This window comes from Coenobita brevimanus, chromosome 71 (assembly GCF_032717465.1).
Source record: "Coenobita brevimanus isolate Jiangsu-jjx chromosome 71, ASM3271746v2, whole genome shotgun sequence".
Classification (NCBI taxonomy): Eukaryota; Metazoa; Arthropoda; class Malacostraca; order Decapoda; family Coenobitidae; genus Coenobita; species Coenobita brevimanus.
The window spans coordinates 6,359,665-6,381,241 of NC_137024.1; the positions used below are offsets into that span (position 1 = coordinate 6,359,665).

At 45.6% G+C, this 21,577-nt stretch overlaps 1 protein-coding gene across 1 annotated transcript in view; it reads right to left on the reverse strand.

Moving 5' to 3' along the window:
* fus (epithelial splicing regulatory protein fusilli) overlaps nucleotides 1–21,577 on the reverse strand; it is a 422,179-nt gene that overhangs the window by 57,885 nt on the left and 342,717 nt on the right. Inside the window, exon 7 of the mRNA XM_080277953.1 lies at nucleotides 2,284–2,459. Within this exon, the coding sequence (XP_080134079.1) occupies nucleotides 2,284–2,459 (176 nt within the window). The remainder of the gene's footprint in view (nucleotides 1–2,283; nucleotides 2,460–21,577) is intronic.

Genomic DNA, 21,577 nt, shown 5'->3' on the forward strand with positions numbered 1-21,577 from the left:
TGTGCGTGAGCCTGCTGGAGTCCCAGGATGAGAGGGGAAGGAAGAGGTGACGGGAGGTTGCTTGACTTTCATCGACAACATTCTCAAGGGTGTTGAGTCTTTTAATAAATGGTAAGCAAAATTTAAATGAAAAAAATAAATATGTGTATCCTGTATCTGTAATATTGTACTCATTCCAAATTGGCTTTATCAGACGTCGTTCCCCAGAGTTTTGGAGACTACTGAATGGCAAAGATTTAAGTGAATTGTATATGCTGACGCGTGCACTGCATATGTCTAACAGTCCTTGTACTCGCTTCTCCGGCGCACGCTATCTATAGACAAAACTGAGTCTACAACAATGGTGAAAATACTTGGGGACGTGTACGTTTAGGCACACACCCTCACTTGTTACGGTGTTGGTACGCCTTGTAAAGGGTGATGCTGTGGCTATCGGTCGCTCAGTCAGCGGTGCAATATTCATAGATATACTTGCTGCTTCACTAAAATGACTTACCAGATACGCCTCACTACAGTTACCCACCAACAGCAGCATTAGAATATGCAAACTAATTGTTCTTTAAGTTCCGTTAGAGTGATTTCCTACCTGTAAGGAATGTAGTGTAATTACCATCATTTACGGCTATTGCAGAGTTGTTTTCTAACGTATTGTGTGTGAATAAATATCAGCCATGTCCACGCCCCTCTGTCAGTAATTCTCATGACATACTACAAAACCCATCTACTCTGCCACGCATCGAATTACAGGTTTGAGTGCGTAATAGAGAAAAAACTCAATTTACCTAGGCCTATGCAAGTACATCAGCTGCTCATTTGTTCGAGATGCATATCATTATTTATCCTAGGATGAAGGAAACACCAAACTTCCCGTCATATCAGACCCAGTATCTATCTATCTATCTATCTATCTATATATATATATATACACACACACACACAAACGCTACGATCGTGATCCACAGAGTGGAGATCTGTAGAGAGACAGATAAGCAGTGAGAGAAGCGGTAATTCATCGACACAGCAATCTGGTTATGAACAATATGCTGGTCGTAATAGGGATGAATTTATGCCGAGGTATACATTATTTTTCACTGAAGAGGTATACAGTAGTTAAGTTGATAATATTTGACTCTCGTACTAAAAATATCCTAAACTGAGCAACTATAGCATGCTCGTCACAGTATTCCTAAGTATGGGAGTACACATGAAAGTAGGGTTGGAATTTCTGAAGTGAAGACTGCTTCCTTCAGCTGGAATTTTCTGATAGCTAGACTGACAGCAGCAAGAACCAGGAGTACTTCCGAGACTAAATTTACTTTTGAGAGAAACCTGTAAGAGTTTTATCCTCACTCTCCTGTGATGCACTGCCTACAAATTCAGTATACAGTTACCAAAATGGACGGTTACAGAAATAAAACTGTACTAATGTATTTCACGATCCTCTGTGATTTTGTTTTTACTACGAAGGATATATGTAATCGATAGTTCATTTATGTTAAAAATTATTTTCAACCAAAATGTTATAAGTATTAACGCTCCAATTAACAATAAGTGGATGGCGTAAAACTATAAAAGGAATCCAATGTCTGAATAGCGTCTAAAGATCAACAGTGGCAGTGATACTGTAATGTGGCCTGCCAGGGAGAATGTGACGGGAGGGCTGGTGTGAGATGGGGAGGGGAGAAGAGGGGAGGGAAGGGGAGGGGAGGGGAGGGAAGGCAAGTATGGGGTGAATTTAGTAGTAGTTCGTGCTGACGGGGGGAGGGAGGCAGATGCGTATCCAGCATTGCAGAAAGGGGGTTTCCTCAGCCCGTTATAATGAGAGAGGAGGATAAAAAAAAAAAATGCAGAGGCCGTCAAAAAAATTCTGGTTACTTTTTAGAACGAAAAAAAAAAAAAAAAAAAAAAAAGCATATACTATTCAATGTATACTATGCCCAATGAGAAGGAAAAGAGTGGCTGGAAGTGTACACTTACCCTCCCCCCCCCCCCAAAAAAAAAAAATCACCTCTGGCCGGGTGGGAGGGAAGATAGGCCAGGAGGGAAGGAGGGAGGGAAGGAAGGAAGAACGTCAAGTCACTAGCCTACTGAAGGAGGGATGAAGAGAAGTCGCCACTAGCCTACTGAGGGAGGGAGCAAGGAAGGTCTCTACTGAAGGAGGGAGGGACTCAAATCCGGAGTAGTGAGGGATGGATGGAGGTCATGCCCATACTAAACTAGGTGAGGTCAAGTCACTACTGAAGGAAGGCGGAAGGAAGGCTGGAACTAATCCGTGACACTCACCGCCGGCCACATTGATGAAGTCCTCGCCGGTGGCCTTGTACACCTCGATGTAGCGGTTGCCGATGTGGTGCTTGTGCCTCTTGAGCGCCATGTCGCGGTGCTCGGGCGAGATGAATCTGATGAGTGCCTCTCCGTTGCGGCGTCCCTGGGGGCTCAAACACAGAGCCACGCCGCCCCTACAAGACAAACGAGTAACATTATAGACACACGGGGATTTTGGTGACACTTTAGAGAGGTAACATTGTGCATAACACTGTAGACGCAAAGGGGATCTGGGTGGCACAGCAGAGGTAATATTATGCATAACACTGTCGACACAAGATTTCGACAGCAGTGTAGAGAGGTAACATCGTACATTACTTAACACTGTAGGCACATGGGGATTTTGGTGTCAGTAGCGAGGTATAACTATACGCAACACTGAATGCACAAGAGGATTCTGGGGACACTGCAGAGGGGTAACACTACAGAGAGACATTGGTAACACTTTGAGGAGGACAACACTAATAATAAGTTTACTCTTTCTGTAACACTCAGATGCAAAGAGAGAGGAAAGTATTACCACCCACTAGCTTACTCTGTCCCTGGGTTATCACAGAAGAGAGGTAGCACTGAAGAGAAAAAGGCATCATTACCCACTACCTCACCATTTCCCAACTCTGTAGAGACGTGGGGGCTTGGTTATTGCTGGAGAGGCAACACTGTGGAAAGGCCATAGCTAACCCCTACCTCACTATTTCCCAACACCGCAGAGATGGAAGATTCTGTAACACTAAGAAGGGCTTCACAACCATTAGCTCAATATTTCCCGACAATACAGACCAGGGCTTCGGTGTCACTGGAGATAGGTACAGAGCCTCATTAAATACTAACTCGCTATTCCTGAACACTCGAGAGACACTGCGATTTTGGTAACACTAGAAAAAGAGGAGAATCACTAACCACTAGCTCCTACTTTCCCATAAACAGGGTAATACTAAGGACGTGAGAGTATATACAGCAGGACATCTCTAATATCACTCAGTACTTCCCGTATACAGAGATGCTTTTCAGATCAGCGGGATATTTTCATTCAAACAACCTTACCTTCCCAGACCTTGATGAGCGTGAGATGGACACACTAACCAGCGTTATCACAGTAGGACTATACTTTGTTCCCTTTATCTTGGCTTAAAATTGCCATCACCTTATTTTGAGTGATGAACTGTAAAAAGGTTAACACTACAAGATGATGCTAGTCACGATTCCGTGCAGTGGAAAGGATGTAACACCATTGCATTATCTTATTCGGCCACTGAGCCACGGGAAATATGTTGCAAAAGAACGAAAATATCCTCATTATTTTGCTGGAGGGACTAGGGGCTCCAAAGACGACCATCACCAAGCACTAGATAACTGTTCCCTCTAAACACAAATGCATTTCAGATCAAGCTGGGTATGTCCACTCTCCAACACTACCTTCCTTTGCTTGGGGAAATAAGAGCCGCAGGAACAGGATAAGCTAACCTAACTTAATCAAAACTAATCCAAATTAACGCTATCTAACCTCACCTTCCCCGGCCTAGGTGAGAAGAGAGGGGTGCACTACACGGCAGCACACCGTATGAGGACCTCCTCGGTTTGTTTACAAATCATGTAAGCTCACGCGCTCGACGTGCCTCTGTTGATACCGTGGCGGCACGCACGTCACCCACTACCGCACCACACTGCCACCACCACCACCGCCACCACCAGTCCTCAACACCACCACCATTTCCAACACAGTCCTAAACACTATTACAGTTCTTAACACCCACCACCAGAGCCATCAGAGTCCTTAACACCATCACACCACACCCATCACCACAACCCACATCAGTATTTAATGCCACCATTCCTTAACATCACCACCATACCAGTCATCACCACCACATCACAGTCATCACCACAACCGATGCCACAGTTCTCATTCCTAATACTCAGAGTTCTCACCTCCACCACCGCCATCACAGTCCTCACACCACCACCATACCAGTCATCACCACCACAGCCATCACCACAACCGATACCACAGTTCTCATTACCACTGCTCAGAGTTTTCACCACCTTCACCACCTCCATCAGAGTCCTCACACCACCACCACCAATAACAAACCTCAGTACCACCATCACTGCCCTCATCACCGACGTCATCACTGCAACAGACACAGCAGTTCTCAAACCTACCGATGCCACCACCAGCACCACCACCAACAACAGCAATAACAACAACAGAATCAACAACAGCATCACCACCACCAACAATGACAACAGCACCACCATCAACACCACCACCACCACCATCAACACCAGCACCACCACCAACAGCAGCAGCAGCAATAACAGAATCAACAACAGCATCACCACCACCAACAATGACAACAGCACCACCATCAACACCACCACCACCACCACCACCACCACTAACAACAACACCACCACCATCAACACCACCACCACCACCAACACCAGCAGTATCACCACCACCACCAACACCACCACCACACCACCACCATTACCACCACCATCACCACCACCACTACCACCACCACCACCATCAACAACAGCAACAACAGTGCCACCGCCAAAAACAACAGCGCCAACAACACAATCATCATCATCATCATCATCATCATCATCATCATCATCATCATCCAGCACTACCACAGTATTCTCTATCAACACCACCACCACTACTGCGACATTTGATCATCATCGTCACCATAACAACCCTCCCCGTCACACTAACACAACCATATATTAACACCATCATCACCGCAATCACCATCGTTGACTGCCTTGCTCTCAAAGTAGATCACGATGAAGCAGACAATTTCCCCAGTCTTTAATGATGATGGATGGAATGCCAGTGATTTAGAACTTACCAGGCTGCGTCCCACATTACACCGTGATGTCAGCAGCGATACAGAGGGGCTAAAAATGTTCTGTCTGTCTGTCTTCGTCATTTGTTTCGGAATTTATCGTCAAAAACTAGGGTTTTGCCTTTCCTTCGGCGATTTAAGTTGTAAGCCTACGACAACTGACTCATAATCCAGTTTTCCACACAAAATGAAGCAGACGAGACTTAGAACAAAAGGAAATAGTAAAAGCAGCGAACTATCTAGAAAGGTCAGTGAGGTGTGTCACATAAAGCATTCACTCATCATTCAAGCCTTCTGGAATTCTCTGCTCCATCCTAAAGGAACATCCATCCATAATGTATACGCAGTTATGTGACGCCAATATAACTAATAATATAACTGATAGACTATGATCAGTCATGCTTGACCATCTTAATGCTGCATGTCTGTAGAAAATGGCCACCCGGAACTGACTTTGGGTAAATTTATTGCTTAGAATATTAGATTTTGAGCTGAAATTGTATTTTTCCGAGACAGTTTTCGAATTCAGCTACATAACTGTATACGGTATACTGCACACTGTCGTAACTTTCAACATTAGCGTAATTGTAGGCCTATTGTTGTTCCAGATCCATCAAAGAAAAATTAAATATAAACAGTAACTTCCACTAGTGTATCTACTCATCCAAAGCCTTGATTGTGATGTATTGCTCACACAGTACCACTCAGGAGCGAGCGGTTGGTCAATCTCGCTTTAAATGTCTGAGCTACGTAGCCTTAACTCCGGGCGCCTACGCTCCTGACGAGGCAATAAAGGATTTGGTAGATGGACTGATTGATACTATCGCTGTTTAGTCTGGTTATTCCACAACAAACGATACAGCCAACATAATTCAACCATACAGTCCACTCCGTTGCCATGTTTTCGACACACACACAACTGTTCTTGCTCAACCAGTAACGAACATTATGAATCACAGCATAAGCGCCCACAGTAACAGCTGCTGATCAAAAATACCAATAAATGAGTTCACACCTTGGTACGTGGGGCAGTGTGAAGGTGTGTGTGGTGGTGTTGTGGTGATGTGAGGGTAGGTAGCCAATGATCCTGGGTGCGCCGGGCCACCTGCGCCTGGTGTCATGGCGCCGTTGGTGCTGGGGGGACGGGTGGGGCCTTTTGCTTTTCTCACCAGCAGCAGCACACCCAGACTGGTACCCGGGGCTGGCACTGGAGTCTGGTGACTCACTGGAGGGGCTGAGATGGTTCGGGTGGTTCTGGGTGGTTGGCTGCGACTCCTGACCCTCACCCTCCGCCAACCCGTCCGTAACTCGACCCGCCTCCCGCCCTACCTGTCTGACTCGAGTGGCAGGTGGTGGGGCGGCGGCACAGTGGCTGTGGGAACCTGGCGAATGGGCGGAGGGGAGGCAGGGTGGCACGGACATGATGGCACGGCTGCCTGTACCAGCACACTGCTGCCTACGCTGAGTGAGGCAGTCTTGCCCCACCACCACCAAACACACTCCCTCACTTAACCACACTTACACATTCCTCACAACCAACCAAACATTTTCGTCTCAATCTGGTTTAAGGTAACATAATTTGACACGAGTACGTTACTGAATACGTTACTTGACAAACTACCACGATAAACTAGAGGCACATACAGTACAGACTCCACCTTACTCCACCCCACCCAACCCCACCTACTTCATTCCTCCTTACTCCACCTCACCCCACCGCACCCTTCCTACCACTGATGGCCAAAGTCGTATTACCAGTCACGACCCGGCAAGGCCACACTCCTACGACAGAGACAGTCCGGCTAGAGTGACCACTTTTAGGGGGTACGTGAAGAAGGGACGTGAATAATTACGATCGTGGGCAAAAGGTTGTGAGCAAAGGGGGGGGGGGACTGTGAACGGAAGGTCGTGAATTGAGGGTGGTAAGTAGGGGGTCGTGGAAAGAGGCGCGGGGATTGAGGGTGGTGAACATAGGTCGTGGATAGAGGACCACGGAAAGGGGGTCGTGGACAGGGGGGGTCGTAGACAAGGGGTCGTGGACAGGGGGTCGTAGAGAGAGGGTCATGGTTAAAGGGTCGTGAAGAGTCGCTACCAGGGGAGTGTAAATAAAATATCATGACCTGGGGGTCGTGACCTGAGTAACATGGGTAGGTCGTGAAGGAGTCGTGCTGAACGAAGGATGGATAACGGAGGGTCGTGAACAAGGCGTCGTGGATAAAGGGTCATCAACGGACGTCCTGAATGAGTGGACGTAAACGAGGGGTCGTGGAAGGGAGTCGTAACCAAAGGGAGGGTCGTAAAGAAGGGGATCATGGACAGAGGCTCGTTAACAGGGGGTCGTGGATTGAAGATCGTGAATGGGGGATTGTGGATAGAGTCGTGAATACGGGGTCTTTAATAAAGGGTCGTGAACGAAGGATTGAAAGAAAGGTTGTGAACGGAGCACCGAATGAAGGGTCGTGATCGAAGAGTCGTCGATACAGGATGTTAGGGGAGGGTCGTGGATAGAGGGTCGTGAATGGAGTCGTGGACAGCGCGTCGTCGAGAGGCTTTAAAAGTGTCTTGTGTGAAATGTCGTGAATGAAGCCGTGAACGGAGGGTCGTGAGTAGGGTACCATCACCAGGAAAGTCAATAACACAAGATCAATAAGACAAGAACACAAGCTCAATAATAGGCCAATACCTGTTCTACACAAGAAACAATAAAAACTAGAAAACAGAGTGCAAACCTCCGTCAGCGTCAATTACATTTAATATTTATTGTTGTAATTCCTCTTTCCTGCCAGACGAATACTTTTACGGTCACATATAAGTCAACCAATGGATTCTGTGGTCATGGTTTGCCCTGTTACTGCATCACAGAGATCACATACCTCCACCGTCGCCAATGAAGTTTATGATTTATCCACCTCAAAATACTATCAATTCTTCCTTGGTCCACTGCCTACCTATCCACCATAATGAAGTCTGATAACTTTTCGAGATATCTTTTCCACAGAGATAGACAAACAGACACGGGTGAATACATAACCTCCTTCAACATACCCTGACAGAGGAAAATAATGAGATACCCTTAAATTAGTCAACAAAATGGATTTCTTCAACAGTTCGGGCGCAAACGTGTAAAGTAATGATTGATCGCCCTTGTATACTGTTGCTGCGGATCCAGGCTCATCTGAAACGTGAACAAAGTGGACTGCAGGCTAAGGTTCTCTCTTGCAGTCCACCACTCTTCTTTCGGAGGATGGGGATGTAGCTGAGGGGCATCTGCATAACAAGAAAGTGAGCTGCCCGGTTATATCAATGCCACCACGTGAAGGCGTCCCTCTGCAGCACCGTTTAAGTACTACCAATAATACCTTAACACGCCAGGGGTTCTAAGATGCAGCAATTTTTGAACCCTTCCAATGCACTCCAATATTACTGATCAATTTAGCAGGATCGCAGTCTTGATACGGTTTTGAGATTCTGTAAAGGGAGTATTAACCATAGCTGTACATGGGAAGTGGTGGAACAAACGATAATGAACGGGAGGTCGTGCGTGGTGGATGAACGGAAGTCATGAGCTCGGATTTATGAACGGGAAGTCGTCAACAGAGAGAGATAAACTGTTGCACGTGAACGGGGTACAGGTGAGATTTACAGACTTGCTTTATATTTTCTTTCCCTTCGTGACTATGACTCGTATGTTAAAGTTTGTTTCTGGATATACAAGATGAACTGAGGGATGATTCTTTTTTTTTTTTTTTTTGTCCTCTCTACAAAATACACATCAGTCACTTCATCAGTCATTCTATAGCCAGATTCCTTAATTTCGGAAGGGGTGGCCCTAAACGAATAGCCTCCTTCTCACCCTATCCTTTGCCATTAGCCTACCTTCTCTCCAGCTCACACACATCCCTCACTCTTATACCTCTTCATCCCATCCCCCCCATCTCATTTACGGTCTCCACACTTTCCCGTCCCTCTTCACTACCTCACACACTCACACTCTCCCGGTCAGTCTTTCATTATTTTCTCCACATGGGCAAAGGTCAAGAAGAATGGGAAGTTGCTAGCAGAGGATGGTCGAGATTAGCAAAAACTTTACGATAAAATTCCTTTCGTAAATAAAACTTGCTTGTGAAGAAGGGACACGAGAGATGGGAGGCTTTGCACTCTCATCCTTCCGGTAAAACCAAAATATTACCTACGACATAAAACGATAGTGAATTAGTAAAGGATTACGATTGGTTTTACTGAAAGTGCACGAGGGCTGGTGATCGGCAAACCTGAGCAGATTATGGCAAAGAACTCGACAGGCAAGATATCAACAGGTGGGGGTAGACTAACAAACGGGAAACAGCTAACAGGGAGTGGAGGACGTTGGGTGAGGAACAGAATGGCTGGGGTTGTGGAGGGGGGGCAGAAATGAGGTTGGGGGAGGTAGAAATAAAACAGAGGTTATGGGAGTTGATGGGGAAAAAATCGAAGAGGTTGGAAGGCGGAGGATGAACAGAGAAAGCTAATGGGGAACAGGGAACGGAGAGGGTTAATGGGGAAAAGTGAATTTAGGGGGTTGCGGAGATGGTAGTAGGGAAATGAGGGGGTTGTGTGGGGGTGAAAGCGAACAGAGAGGGTGGTACGTGAAGGGGTGGAAGGCAGGAGATTGTACAGAGTAAAAGCAAATGGAAGAGGATTGCAGGGGAAGGGGAAATGGGAGGGGAAGGGGAAAAAAGCAGAAAAGAAGAGGAAAAAGGAAGAGAGGAGGGGCAGAGAACGGATGGGTTGGGGAGAGGGACGAGGAGAACAAGAGAACGGAGGGGGTGGGGAGAATTGAAGGAGAGGGAGGGAGACAACGGAAGGGCAGGGAGGTATGTGAGATCCCCTGGGGCGGTATTCTCGTGGGTCCTCTACCACTTCTTCCTGTAGCAATTTCCATAATAAAATTAGTCTTGTGTATGGTATTTATATCTTCCTTAGTGTCAACAATTTGCATAAATAACATCGAATACCAACGCGCCAAAAAAAAAGTAAATAAAATAATAAAATAAATAACTCCGTGGTGGGTGTGGGGGAAGAGGTAGAACGTAGAGAAGGAGCGTAGTGGAGAAGGAACGTATAGGAGAAGAAAGAATGTGGAGGAAGAAGGCTGAGAAAAGGAAGGGGCGTGAAGAAGTAAGGAGGAGGATGAATGTTGCAGAAGAGGGAACGTGAAGGAGAATGAACGTTGAGAAGGAAAGTGGAAGAAAGAGAACAATTAGGAAGAGAGAGAAGGAACATGGAGGAAAAGGAAGAACATTGAAGAAGGGTAGGAACGTTGAGGAGGGGAATTACCGTGGAGGAGGAAGAACGTTGAGGAAGAAGGGGACCGTGGGAGCATTCAACCGTGACCCTACCTTCACATCACACACCACACCCTCACCTCACACACGCTACTACACTACTTCCCTATCTGTCTGTCTATCTATCTATCTATATGTCTATCTACCTACCTATCTATCTGCCTGTTCATCTATCTGTCTACATATCTGTCTCTCTGTCTGTCTGTCTGTAGCATGACGCCTCCCAAATCACCCCTGTCACACTGTTCTCCACGATCACTTTGTCCGCCCTCCAACTCACGAGACCCTCCTTTCTATACCTCTTTTACTGCTACTATTTTACTAAGTTCAAGAGAGATATGTGGGAATGATGGGGTTATTTCGCCTTTTTTTTTTTTTCAGAGTTTTCTATTACCAGTCCATTTTGTTCAAATTTAGAAAGCTCTGTTATAATGTGGGGGTAAAATAAGCCTGAATCAAGCCCCTACTGTCCAAAATCTCTCCAGCGCTGCATTTAAAGATAGCAAAAGCATAATGGAAAGTACTAAGCAGGATTGAAAGAGATGAAGGCAGTCTCGTGCAACAACCCCCTCAGTACAGGATGTCTTAAAAATTTATTCACCTACTCCCGTCAGACGATTTTATTCAGCGTGCGAGAAAATCTTAGGTCGTGAGGACGTTAGAAACCATCATCTCTCATCTCTTCAGCATCAACACCTCATCTGTTTACTTGCTGCTGCCTTCAGACGATTTTATGTAGCCTAAGGAAATCTCGTAATGGAGGGTTCATCGCTGCACTCTGACGATGCATTTCTCATATTCTTGCTATTTTCAGACTATTTAATATTTGATTTTTCAGACTAAAAGAGATAGCGTGGATTAACACTGTCACTACCATAGATTCTTCTCGGGGGAATAAAGCCGTCTGGTTGTGCTGTGATTAAAATTAAAAAAAAAAAAGTAAAGGGGTTAATCATCGACATACATTCAGTTCACAGTTGACGATGTATCCTGCTGACACGTATCTCAGTTCTACTTCTTGTATACGAAAAATAATCTCCCCAGTTTCCTAAATTCATTGTTGTGTTCCATCTCCCAACTTCAAAGGGGGACGGGATCCTATGTCACAAAAGAAAAACTGGCAATTAGGATATGCCATTAGAAAGGTAAGTGAATTGCACCTTACATCCAATCAGTTACCTTTCGAGCATATCACAAACCTCTGCCCCATCGTACACTCTAAGCCATCCACAGTTTATACCTGGGATGGAGAGACTTGTTAGCTGTCAAATGGAAAAAGATGAACAGCTTCTCAAGATCATTTTACGTGTGTCCCAGTTGGTTAAACCTCTACAATCCGTCCATTTTTAGGATTTTTCAACTTCATACCTGTTTTTGTCTGCGTCGCAAGAAGCCGGGAACACGAGAGAAACGTGAGCTAATATTGTTGTTGTCGGAAAAACTTTGAAATAAACTTTCACTGCACTCCAACCATTAAATCTGAAGCACATTTTTCACAAGATTTTTACTCTTATGGCCTCTCCTCGCCCCAGTCAAAAGCAATTCACCTTGTCTCATCAATTTTTTGTTCCTTACGCCCAGTTCTTTACCTTATCCGATTCTTTCAATCTTGGAGGATATTTTTAAATAAACCATCACTGAACTCAAACCACTGACCCTACAATATTTATTTTCTAAGGATATTCTTTGCTACCCCAGCTCCACTGCTCCTCGTCATTTCTGCCCATCCCATCCGTTCCTATGCTCCCCACGCTAGTTTCTTCACCTTCCTTTGATGGCTTCACGGCGCGACGCAGCCCCCGCAGTGGATGAACGCGCTTGACATACCTGCACTAGCTATTTTATGCGATGCTCTCGGCCAACCACTCCATCTTCTTCGTGTGGTCAGGCTATCCACTAAACAAACACCCCGCTCACTCAGAATACGTTACATATACACATTAATTTCATCAAGTCTGAGCTGAGCAGTCCACAAATCTATCCATTTCATTTTTTAAAATTTATTCCATGCGTTTCTCGCACCCAGAACATAATGCATTCATCAACAACTTTACGCATTAGAAAGGGAAGAAATTATAAGTGCCTATGAGCAAGAAATAATGGAATAGTACACCGCAACATTCTGTATCGAAAGCTAATGAAATAATCTTAATGTATGATAAAAACTGTAAAGGAACTCAAACGCGTCTGGTGTGGCGAGTGAAAGTACGACAAGAAATGAAGCGTGGGAGTGAGAGAGTGAGGTGGGCGTGGCCAGGCAACATGAGAGGTCAAAGGTCACACGCCCACAGCCTTGACCTCACAATAACACCGCCACCCTCATTCACACCAGTACCACACAAGTCATACCCATACTTCATCATCATACCAGTGCAAAAACCATTCTCGCTACCATACCAACCCTACCACAGTACCATACCAATACCATAACATACACCAGTACCTTACCGCCAATCCAGCACTCATACCATCACCCCAATACCACAGCAATACCACACCAGTACTTCACTACCACACCACTTTCATAGCAGTACCACAATGATTCGACACTACCACACCATTCACTACGAAACCACTACTTCACCACCACACGACTACAATGCCATTTTCTCTTACCACAGTGATACCAGTACCTTATTCCTACCACGTAATGCTTTATCACCATTACACACACTTCACTATTACCACATCAGTCTTACCACACTAACTCAGCCACTACCACATACTCCATTACTACCAAACATCATTCACCACACAACCATCACATAACCACTACCACACATACTTCACTACAACCACACCACGGTCTCACCACATCACAGCCACATCAGAACTTGTTCACTACCACACAAACTACCACAGCACAGTCTCATCACATCACAACTTGTCCACCACCACACAAACTATCACAGCACAGTCTCACCACATCACAACTTGTCCACCACCACACAAACTACCACAGCACAATCTCACCACATCAGAACTAGTCCACCACCACACAGACCACCGCATCACAGTCTCACCACATCTGTACCCAGTAATACTTTAACCAACACCACATTGTAACTTCGCTCTCACACCTCTGCAGGGTTCCCTGTGTTAACTAGGATCATCTGGCGTCATTGAGAGCAAACATACAAGCTGTCCCACGAAGTCCAATGGCTAAATCGAGGCACCTTCTTAACTCTTTGATCCCGGGAAGTTTCTGGGAAGTGTTGAATCGATTTCTGAAGTTTAAGGATAATTGCTGCTACATTATTAACACCAACATCCCTATTTTACTTTCACGACACTGCATACTCAACACAGCACTACACCACCACTCTCACCACACCAACACATACTCCATCACATACCACCACTCACACACACTTCACTTCCACCACACCACATCATTAACACATACTCCACCACACCACACCACACCACATCACACCTCTAACAAACATATTTCAGTTCCACCACACCACATCTTTAACACATACACCACCACACCACACCACTAACAAACGTATTTCACTTCCACCATTCCACATCATTAACATACTCCACCACACCACATCACACCACTAACATACTTCACCACACCATACCATTAACACACGTACTCCATCACACCACTAATATACGCCAGCACACCACACCAGTCACCACTCACCACACCACTAACGCACCAGTCACCATACCACATCCACACGCACTCCATTACTTCTACATCAGTCCTTCACCACAACCACACCACACTTAACCACAACCACACCAGTTTCTCACAGCCACCACTACCCCCCCCTTCCACTGTCACCATCACAGCCCATCTTTCTAGCGTCACGTACCATTTTCTCTTTCCATCATCATCATCATCATAATCATCATAGGGTTATATTTTACTCTGCATTCAGTACTACGCTACTTCCATCTCAGTACCACCCCACCACCATCATCCCCTCCTCTCATTACTACTACTATCATCCCTATCTCACCATCACCTCCTCCCACCACCACAACCATTATCTTTGTGTCACAACCACCCCCCCATTCTCACCATCACCACAAGAACTATCACCCCCTCTCTCACAACCTTTATCATCACCCCCTCTCACCACCACAATCCTCTCAACAGCTTCTCCAACTCTCGCCTTTCCTACCACGACCATCACCACCACCGCCACCACCATCACCCCATCTCACCACCACTACCACACCCTCTCGCCGCCACCATTACCCCATCACCACAACCACCACCACCACCACCACCGCTACCATCGCCCGCCTCTCACCGCCATAACAACCACTCATCAACTTGCTCATCAACCCTGGCCATCAACTTTCCACCACCAGAGGGCCACTTTCTAAGGCATATAAGGCAGGACCATTAACCATTACGTACCACCATCGCATTTCCCGCCATTAGACCAATTTAAGGCAATTAAGGGACCGAAACCCATTTATCCTCTTAAAACATGAGAAATCTTGGCAAACATACAAGATATCGAAGTAAATTTTTGAGAAACTTCAGGTCACTCTAAGGCTGTTTTTGAGTGAATTATATCAACTCAGGTCCAGTTCTCAACGCTACGGAGCTACAATTACTGATGATCTTAAGGGAGAAAATGATCACAATTAATCCATAACATCATTGATAACTATTGCGATGTAACAGCTGAAAATGGAACCTATACTGTTACAGTTTTGGTTGTACTTAAATTTAACTCCAGAATAACCACATGAACATCTAAAAAAAAAAAAAAAAAATCCTGGAACTCCGTGTATTCTAATTTCCACCAACGATCATACATGGAGATGATTTGTTTGTGGCCACCCCTTACGGGATTGTGGCGTCTGGCAATAGGTAGTCAGACAGATAATACTCAGCTTAAGACTGACCTCTCGTCCTCTGAGGGTCAAGGGGCGGAAGGTCAATCAAGAGGTCAATTAATACCTTCACGATGACCTTTTTTTTACTCTACCACCAGACGATTTTATTCAGCAAAGGGGAGACCGACTGTAATGAAGGGTAGATGAAGCTTGTTTCTACCATCCCACATCGAAGAGTCTACCCTACGCTGAACTGCTTGGTAGACGCAAAATAAATAAAAAATATATAAATAAACGTGTCACTGTGCTGAAGGGGTTGAGAGAATGTTTTAAAAATCCCTTAAAATCCGATATAAAATAACTGTTGATTTCCACGGACGATTTCATTCAGCTCTGGAAAAACTATTGGAACTGGTGGGATTAGATACAACCTTAATTAACCCCTTCACTCTCAGAATTCTCTCACACTGATAATCGTCTGAAGGTAGCATTAGTGAGGTAGACAGTGTGTAATTGGACTGAAGAGATTAATGGATGGAAGGGGAATGGAGAGGGAGGTTAATTAAGGAAGGTACAATTAGATATCAAGGGTTGTGGAATGTCATTATGCAAAGCTCATTAGTGACTGTCAGGGATTCTTTGGAGGTTGTGTGTGTGTGTGTGTGTGTGTGTGTGTGTGTGTGTGTGTGTGTGTGTGTGTGTGTGTGTGTGTGTGTGTGTGTGTGTGTGTGTGTGTGTGTGTGTGTGTGTGTGTGTGTGTGTGTGTGTGTGTGTGTGTGTGTGTGTGTGTGTGTGTGTGTGTGTGTGTGTGTGTGTGTGTGTGTGTGTGTGTGTGTGTGTGTGTGTGTGTGTGTGTGTGTGTGTGTGTGTGTGTGTGTGTGTGTGTGTGTGTGTGTGTGTGTGTGTGTGTGTGTGTGTGTGTGTGTGTGTGTGTGTGTGTGTGTGTGTGTGTGTGTGTGTGTGTGTGTGTGTGTGTGTGTGTGTGTGTGTGTGTGTGTGTGTGTGTGTGTGTGTGTGTGTGTGTGTGTGTGTGTGTGTGTGAAGTTTAGTGTAACAGTGAATGAGAGACAAAGAAACTGGCATCTGAAAGCTTATACTGCTGGACTGCAGTCTCAAAATATCCACCGAAGAAGCAAAAACAAAATGAGTTTAATTACTGAATTTCTGCCAGCACAGTTATATTGCTGTACCTCACGTTTCCCAGTTATTTTTTGTCCAAACGAGCGCGCACGCACCCACACTTACACATGTAGGCACGCATGCGTGCACGCAAGCGCACACGCACGCATGGACATGCACAAGCATGCACGCACGCATATGCAGGCAGGCAGGCAGGCAGGCAGGCGCGCAGGCGCGCAGGCGCGAGCGTGCGCACACACACACACACACACACACACACACACACACACGCACACGCACGCACACACACACACACACACACACACACACACACACACACACACACACACACACACACACACACACACACACACACACACACACACACAGGAAACTGTTATGCATAACTCAATGGTCTTGGCAAATCAGATCAACTTGCGGCTGTAATGATGAAGTCAGGCCTCATAATTACATCTGTATACTCCTCCATTACAGTGACGTCACATACAGTTTATTTCTGTTCCTAACAAGCAGTTATGTACAGTTAAGGGGGACACCTCGCCGTGAAATCTTTATAACCATCCTCCATCACTAGTAAGGACAAAGGCTTTTCCTTTTTCATTACTACTGCCGCTAAGAGAGAGTATTTAGCCAAAGGGAGAGGCCGTGTACTGGACGGATAGGAAACCATGTCTATTATTCTCTTCACTACAATGACATTTAAACCCCAGCCAAGATGGATATGTGTTTAGCTCCGTCTCTCTGTAACGAACACAATATAAAGGGCAGAAGGGAATTACATCAAACTTGAAATAATTACTGAGCGAAAATAGTCAAAATGGTAGAAGCGTTGTCTTGGCGGGGTTATGTGGTCGCTTTGTGCCCATGTTATAATTTCATTCCTTCGATCGCCAGACTATTTTGCTCTGCTTATGAGGAACGTCTCTCTAAGTCTCTCCTACTAAGATGCACTCAAGCGGCTGGTGGTAGCAAAATGAATCTAAAAAATAAGTCATCGGAGTGAGTAGCTCCTTCATAGAGAGAGAAAGGAACTACATTATTTTTACTGCTGGTTAATACAAAGGAGTACACAGGAAGACAAACAGCAACAGACCTATTTATCTTTTCAAGGCTGTTTGTCATAAAATTTGTTATAGCTTTCGTAACTACTCAACTGGTCAAAATCAAGGGTAGGAAACTAAGAAGGCGTCCTGTCCAAAAGGCTAAACTATCAGCATGTGTATTCCAAAAGCCTGACATATGACGGAAAGCTGATCACATTTGTATTCATCTTCATTCATTTACCCCTCCGTCCGTCCTTCCTTCCCTCCCCCCCTCCCTCCTCTCTACCTCTCCTCCCTCTCTTTCGTCCCCTCCCACCTCATCTCTACCTCTCCCTCCCTCTCCCTCGTCCCCTCCCGCCCCCTCTCTGTTTACTGGGCCACACTCATACCCCCACCGTTATTAATACGAATATGCTCATTGGTACTCGGCACACCTCTCACGCTCTCGGCAATGGGCAGGGCGTAGGGAGGAAGGGATATGGGTACGGTAGTGGAATGAGGGCATGGGGACACGTGAGCAAAGGGAAGGGAGCGAAAGAAATGAGACGAAGGAAAGGAAGCAAGGGAAGGGAGCAAGGGAAGGGAGCAAAGGGAAGGGAGCAAAGGGAAGGGAGCATAGGGAAGGGAGCAAGGAAAGGGAGCAAAGGGAAGAGGAAGCACAGAAAACCGTTGATATGGAATGGGGTATAGGAAAGAGGAATATGAGAAGGGGGCAAAGGGAGAAGGGGAATGTGTGAGAGTACAGAAAAGGGTATTAGGTGAGGGGACACAGAAAAGGAAGTATGGAAGGGGCATAGGGAGGGAGACATAGGAGAAAGGGGCATAGGGAGGGGGACAGGGGAAAGGGGCATAGGGAGGGGGACATAGGTGAAAGGGGCATAGGGAGGGGGACACAGGGGAAAGGGGCATAGGGAGGGGGACACAGGGGAAAGGGGCATAGGGAGGGGAACACAGAGGAAAGGGGCATAGGGAGGGGAACACAGAGGAAAGGGGCATAGGGAGGGGGACATAGAGGAAAGGAGCATAGATAAATGAGCATGAAGAAGAGGATATGGAAATCGGGACAGAGGAGAGGGTATGGGAGGAGGCATAGAAACGGGGAATGGAGTAGAGGTACTATGGCACAGGCATAGGGAGCGGCACAGAAAGGGACATAGGGAAGGGGGTATGGGGAGGAAGACATAGGGGAGAGGGTATGGGGATCGGGGGAGAGAGCATGGCAAAGGGACACAGGGAAGGGACGCATATGGAAGAGGAGCGGGTATAGGAAAGGGGGAAAAGGGAAGTTGTCAGGGGAGGGTAGAGGAAAAGAGGCAGACGGATATAATGAAGGGAGGTTGCAAAAGAGGGTGTAAAAGAGAGGATACAGAGGAGGGGAGAAAAGAGAGGGCATGGGGGGAGAGGGGAGGGGAAGAAGAGAGTGAGGGTATAGAGAAGGTGGTAATGGGGAGGGGGTCCTGGGGGAGGAGGGGTAGACTGGTAATTCTTCTTTCATACAGTCCCCCTTCGTACAGTTAGCTCTATCAGTATGAAGAACTTGACATAACCTCATCACCACTACGACGTCCACTACATTCTTGCTGCCACCAGACGATTTTATTTTTCACAATTGGAGGGGTCAGATACAGACTTCACTAACTCCTTTGTAAGAGATCTGCCCTAGGCTGCACTGAATTACCTAACGGGAAACTAATCAAATATACTCACGCATTAACGTCATCGAACTAATAAGAGACAAATGGGAGATGTGTTTTTACCCTCCCACCAGCAAATGTCCCCCCAACGGTGAATCAAATTACCTGGTGGATCAAGAATCAATATCAAGATAACTGAACTTAATGCAAGCTACTGAGTCCAGGGATTTTTTTTTTTTTAATTACATTCCTCGCAACTCCTGCCGAATTTACTTAACTTAGGGTATAGACTTTTTGATTAGGCGGCGTTCAGATTTTGCACTGATAAACCCTGTCAACATAAGGCAATACGTAAGTCAAATAAAATAGTTTAGTAGAAACAGAAGTAATTCATAATGACCTCACCCGGGTTCAGGGAGGTTAATGGAGAGTGTATGGCAATTCAGCTCGAAAGGTCTCCCTCAAAGCTGAATAAAATCGACTAATGGGAAAAAGAATAAGTGAAGAAAACGTTACCCATCATAACTTCTTTCGGTTTACCTCTCAGTGAACTCTGTATGACGCCTGACGATTCTGTTCAGAGGAAGATTCTAAACCCTTTTGGTGAATGGCTCAGAAACTGTCTTCATTCATCCCTTCACTGTGTCATTCACCTTATTCCTCCCTTCGATAAACTCCATTCACGATAGGAAATGGCCCCTCGTAGCGCAGTCTCCCTTCGCCATCTCAGTTAAGTCTCCCCTATCAACTCTGTCTGATCTCTCCCTTATCAAAAAGTCTCTTATATTGATTTCTAGTCACAAATCTATCCTATATTCCAGCTAAGTCTCCGCTATAATTTTTGAGTCGCAAGTCTATATTCTCAGTTATGTCTCTGCTATAATTTTTCACTCAAATCTCCCCTATATTCCCTGTTAAGTCTCTGCTATAATTTTTGAGTCAAGTTATATGTCTCCTCAATCATCTGTCATGTCTCTCCTACAATCTCACTCAAGTCTGCCATAATCTGTCCTCGCGTTGTGGACTCTCATTCTCTCTGACGCAAGTCCCTTCTAAAACCCTTCATAGTCATCCGCTTTATAAGGGTCAAAGTAATTCAGTATCACCAAAGCAAAATTCACTCGTAGGAATCCAACACGATTTTGTACTCCATCTATCATGCATACAACCCCTTCACCTCGATCACGTCTTTTGGACATTACTCTCGCTTACGTGTGACTATTTTATGGAGCTAAGGACAGATATCTTGCAGGCTGGAAGGCCATGAAGGATAAATTTAACCCGTCCAGTTTAATTTCTCTCTCAAAATCGCCAGTAGATAGCAACCGTAATAGCAAACAGGTCAACATACTTAAGGGGTTAATGAATTGAGACTCAAAGAGATATAGTAATTTTATAATATACTCCAAAGCCAATTTGTCCCGACACTCGCATCTCATCGTCTAGGGTAATTTTCCTCCTGTTATTTAATATTTTCTTTCTATTGGTAATAAAAGGGTGAAAATGGGTGAAAAACTACGTTCGTCTACACACACACACACACACACACACACGCTGGTGCAGTGGTAACGTTCTCGCTTGCCAACTGGTGGACGGGAGTTCGCGCCTTGCTCAGGTTGCGAAAAGTTTCACTGATGAAGTGGGTGGTTACTGTCCCCCTTGAGCAAGGGGATGGGTGTGTGTGTGTGAAGGTCACAGCCTTGCCCTTAGATCGGACTATATGAGCTCTCAGCTCCCTTCCGGGAGGGTAAAAGCTGACGATCACGACCATCAAGTGATCCTGACCGACCCGGTGAATTACACACACACACACACACACACACACACACACACACACGAAACGAAACCAGTGGCGTCATTTTATATTTTATTTCTGCTATTAATGGACGATTTTATTTAACACGGGGGAAGACCTCTCATAGTCAAGGAATTTAATCGAATCTGTATAATTCCTTCAGGTCCAGAGATTTCCCCGCGAGTTAAATGAATTCGCCTGGTGCTAACAATTTTACCATATAGTGTTAAAGGCGACAGGTAAAGAGGAAAAATAACCAAATCATCGCCTCACACACTCCTGGCCATCATCATCATCATCACGTCCTTGTCATCACCATCATCATCACACCTTGTCATCGTCGTCATCATCACATCCTCGTCATCACTCATGTTACCGTCATCACCGTCTTCGTCACTATCAACATTATAATCATCGTCATCATCATTACTCATCACATCATTATCGTCATTATAATCATCATATCCTCACCTCCCACCACCAATACCCAGAAAAATAACACCAAATCCCTCACCACCACCACCACCACTACCAACACCATCCTCCCCTCAAGCCCCTTTACCCAAACCCTATGTAGTACCCCCACCAACCAACCTCCCCCACCACAACCCTACCAACCTGAGACACCACTACCAAACGTAAA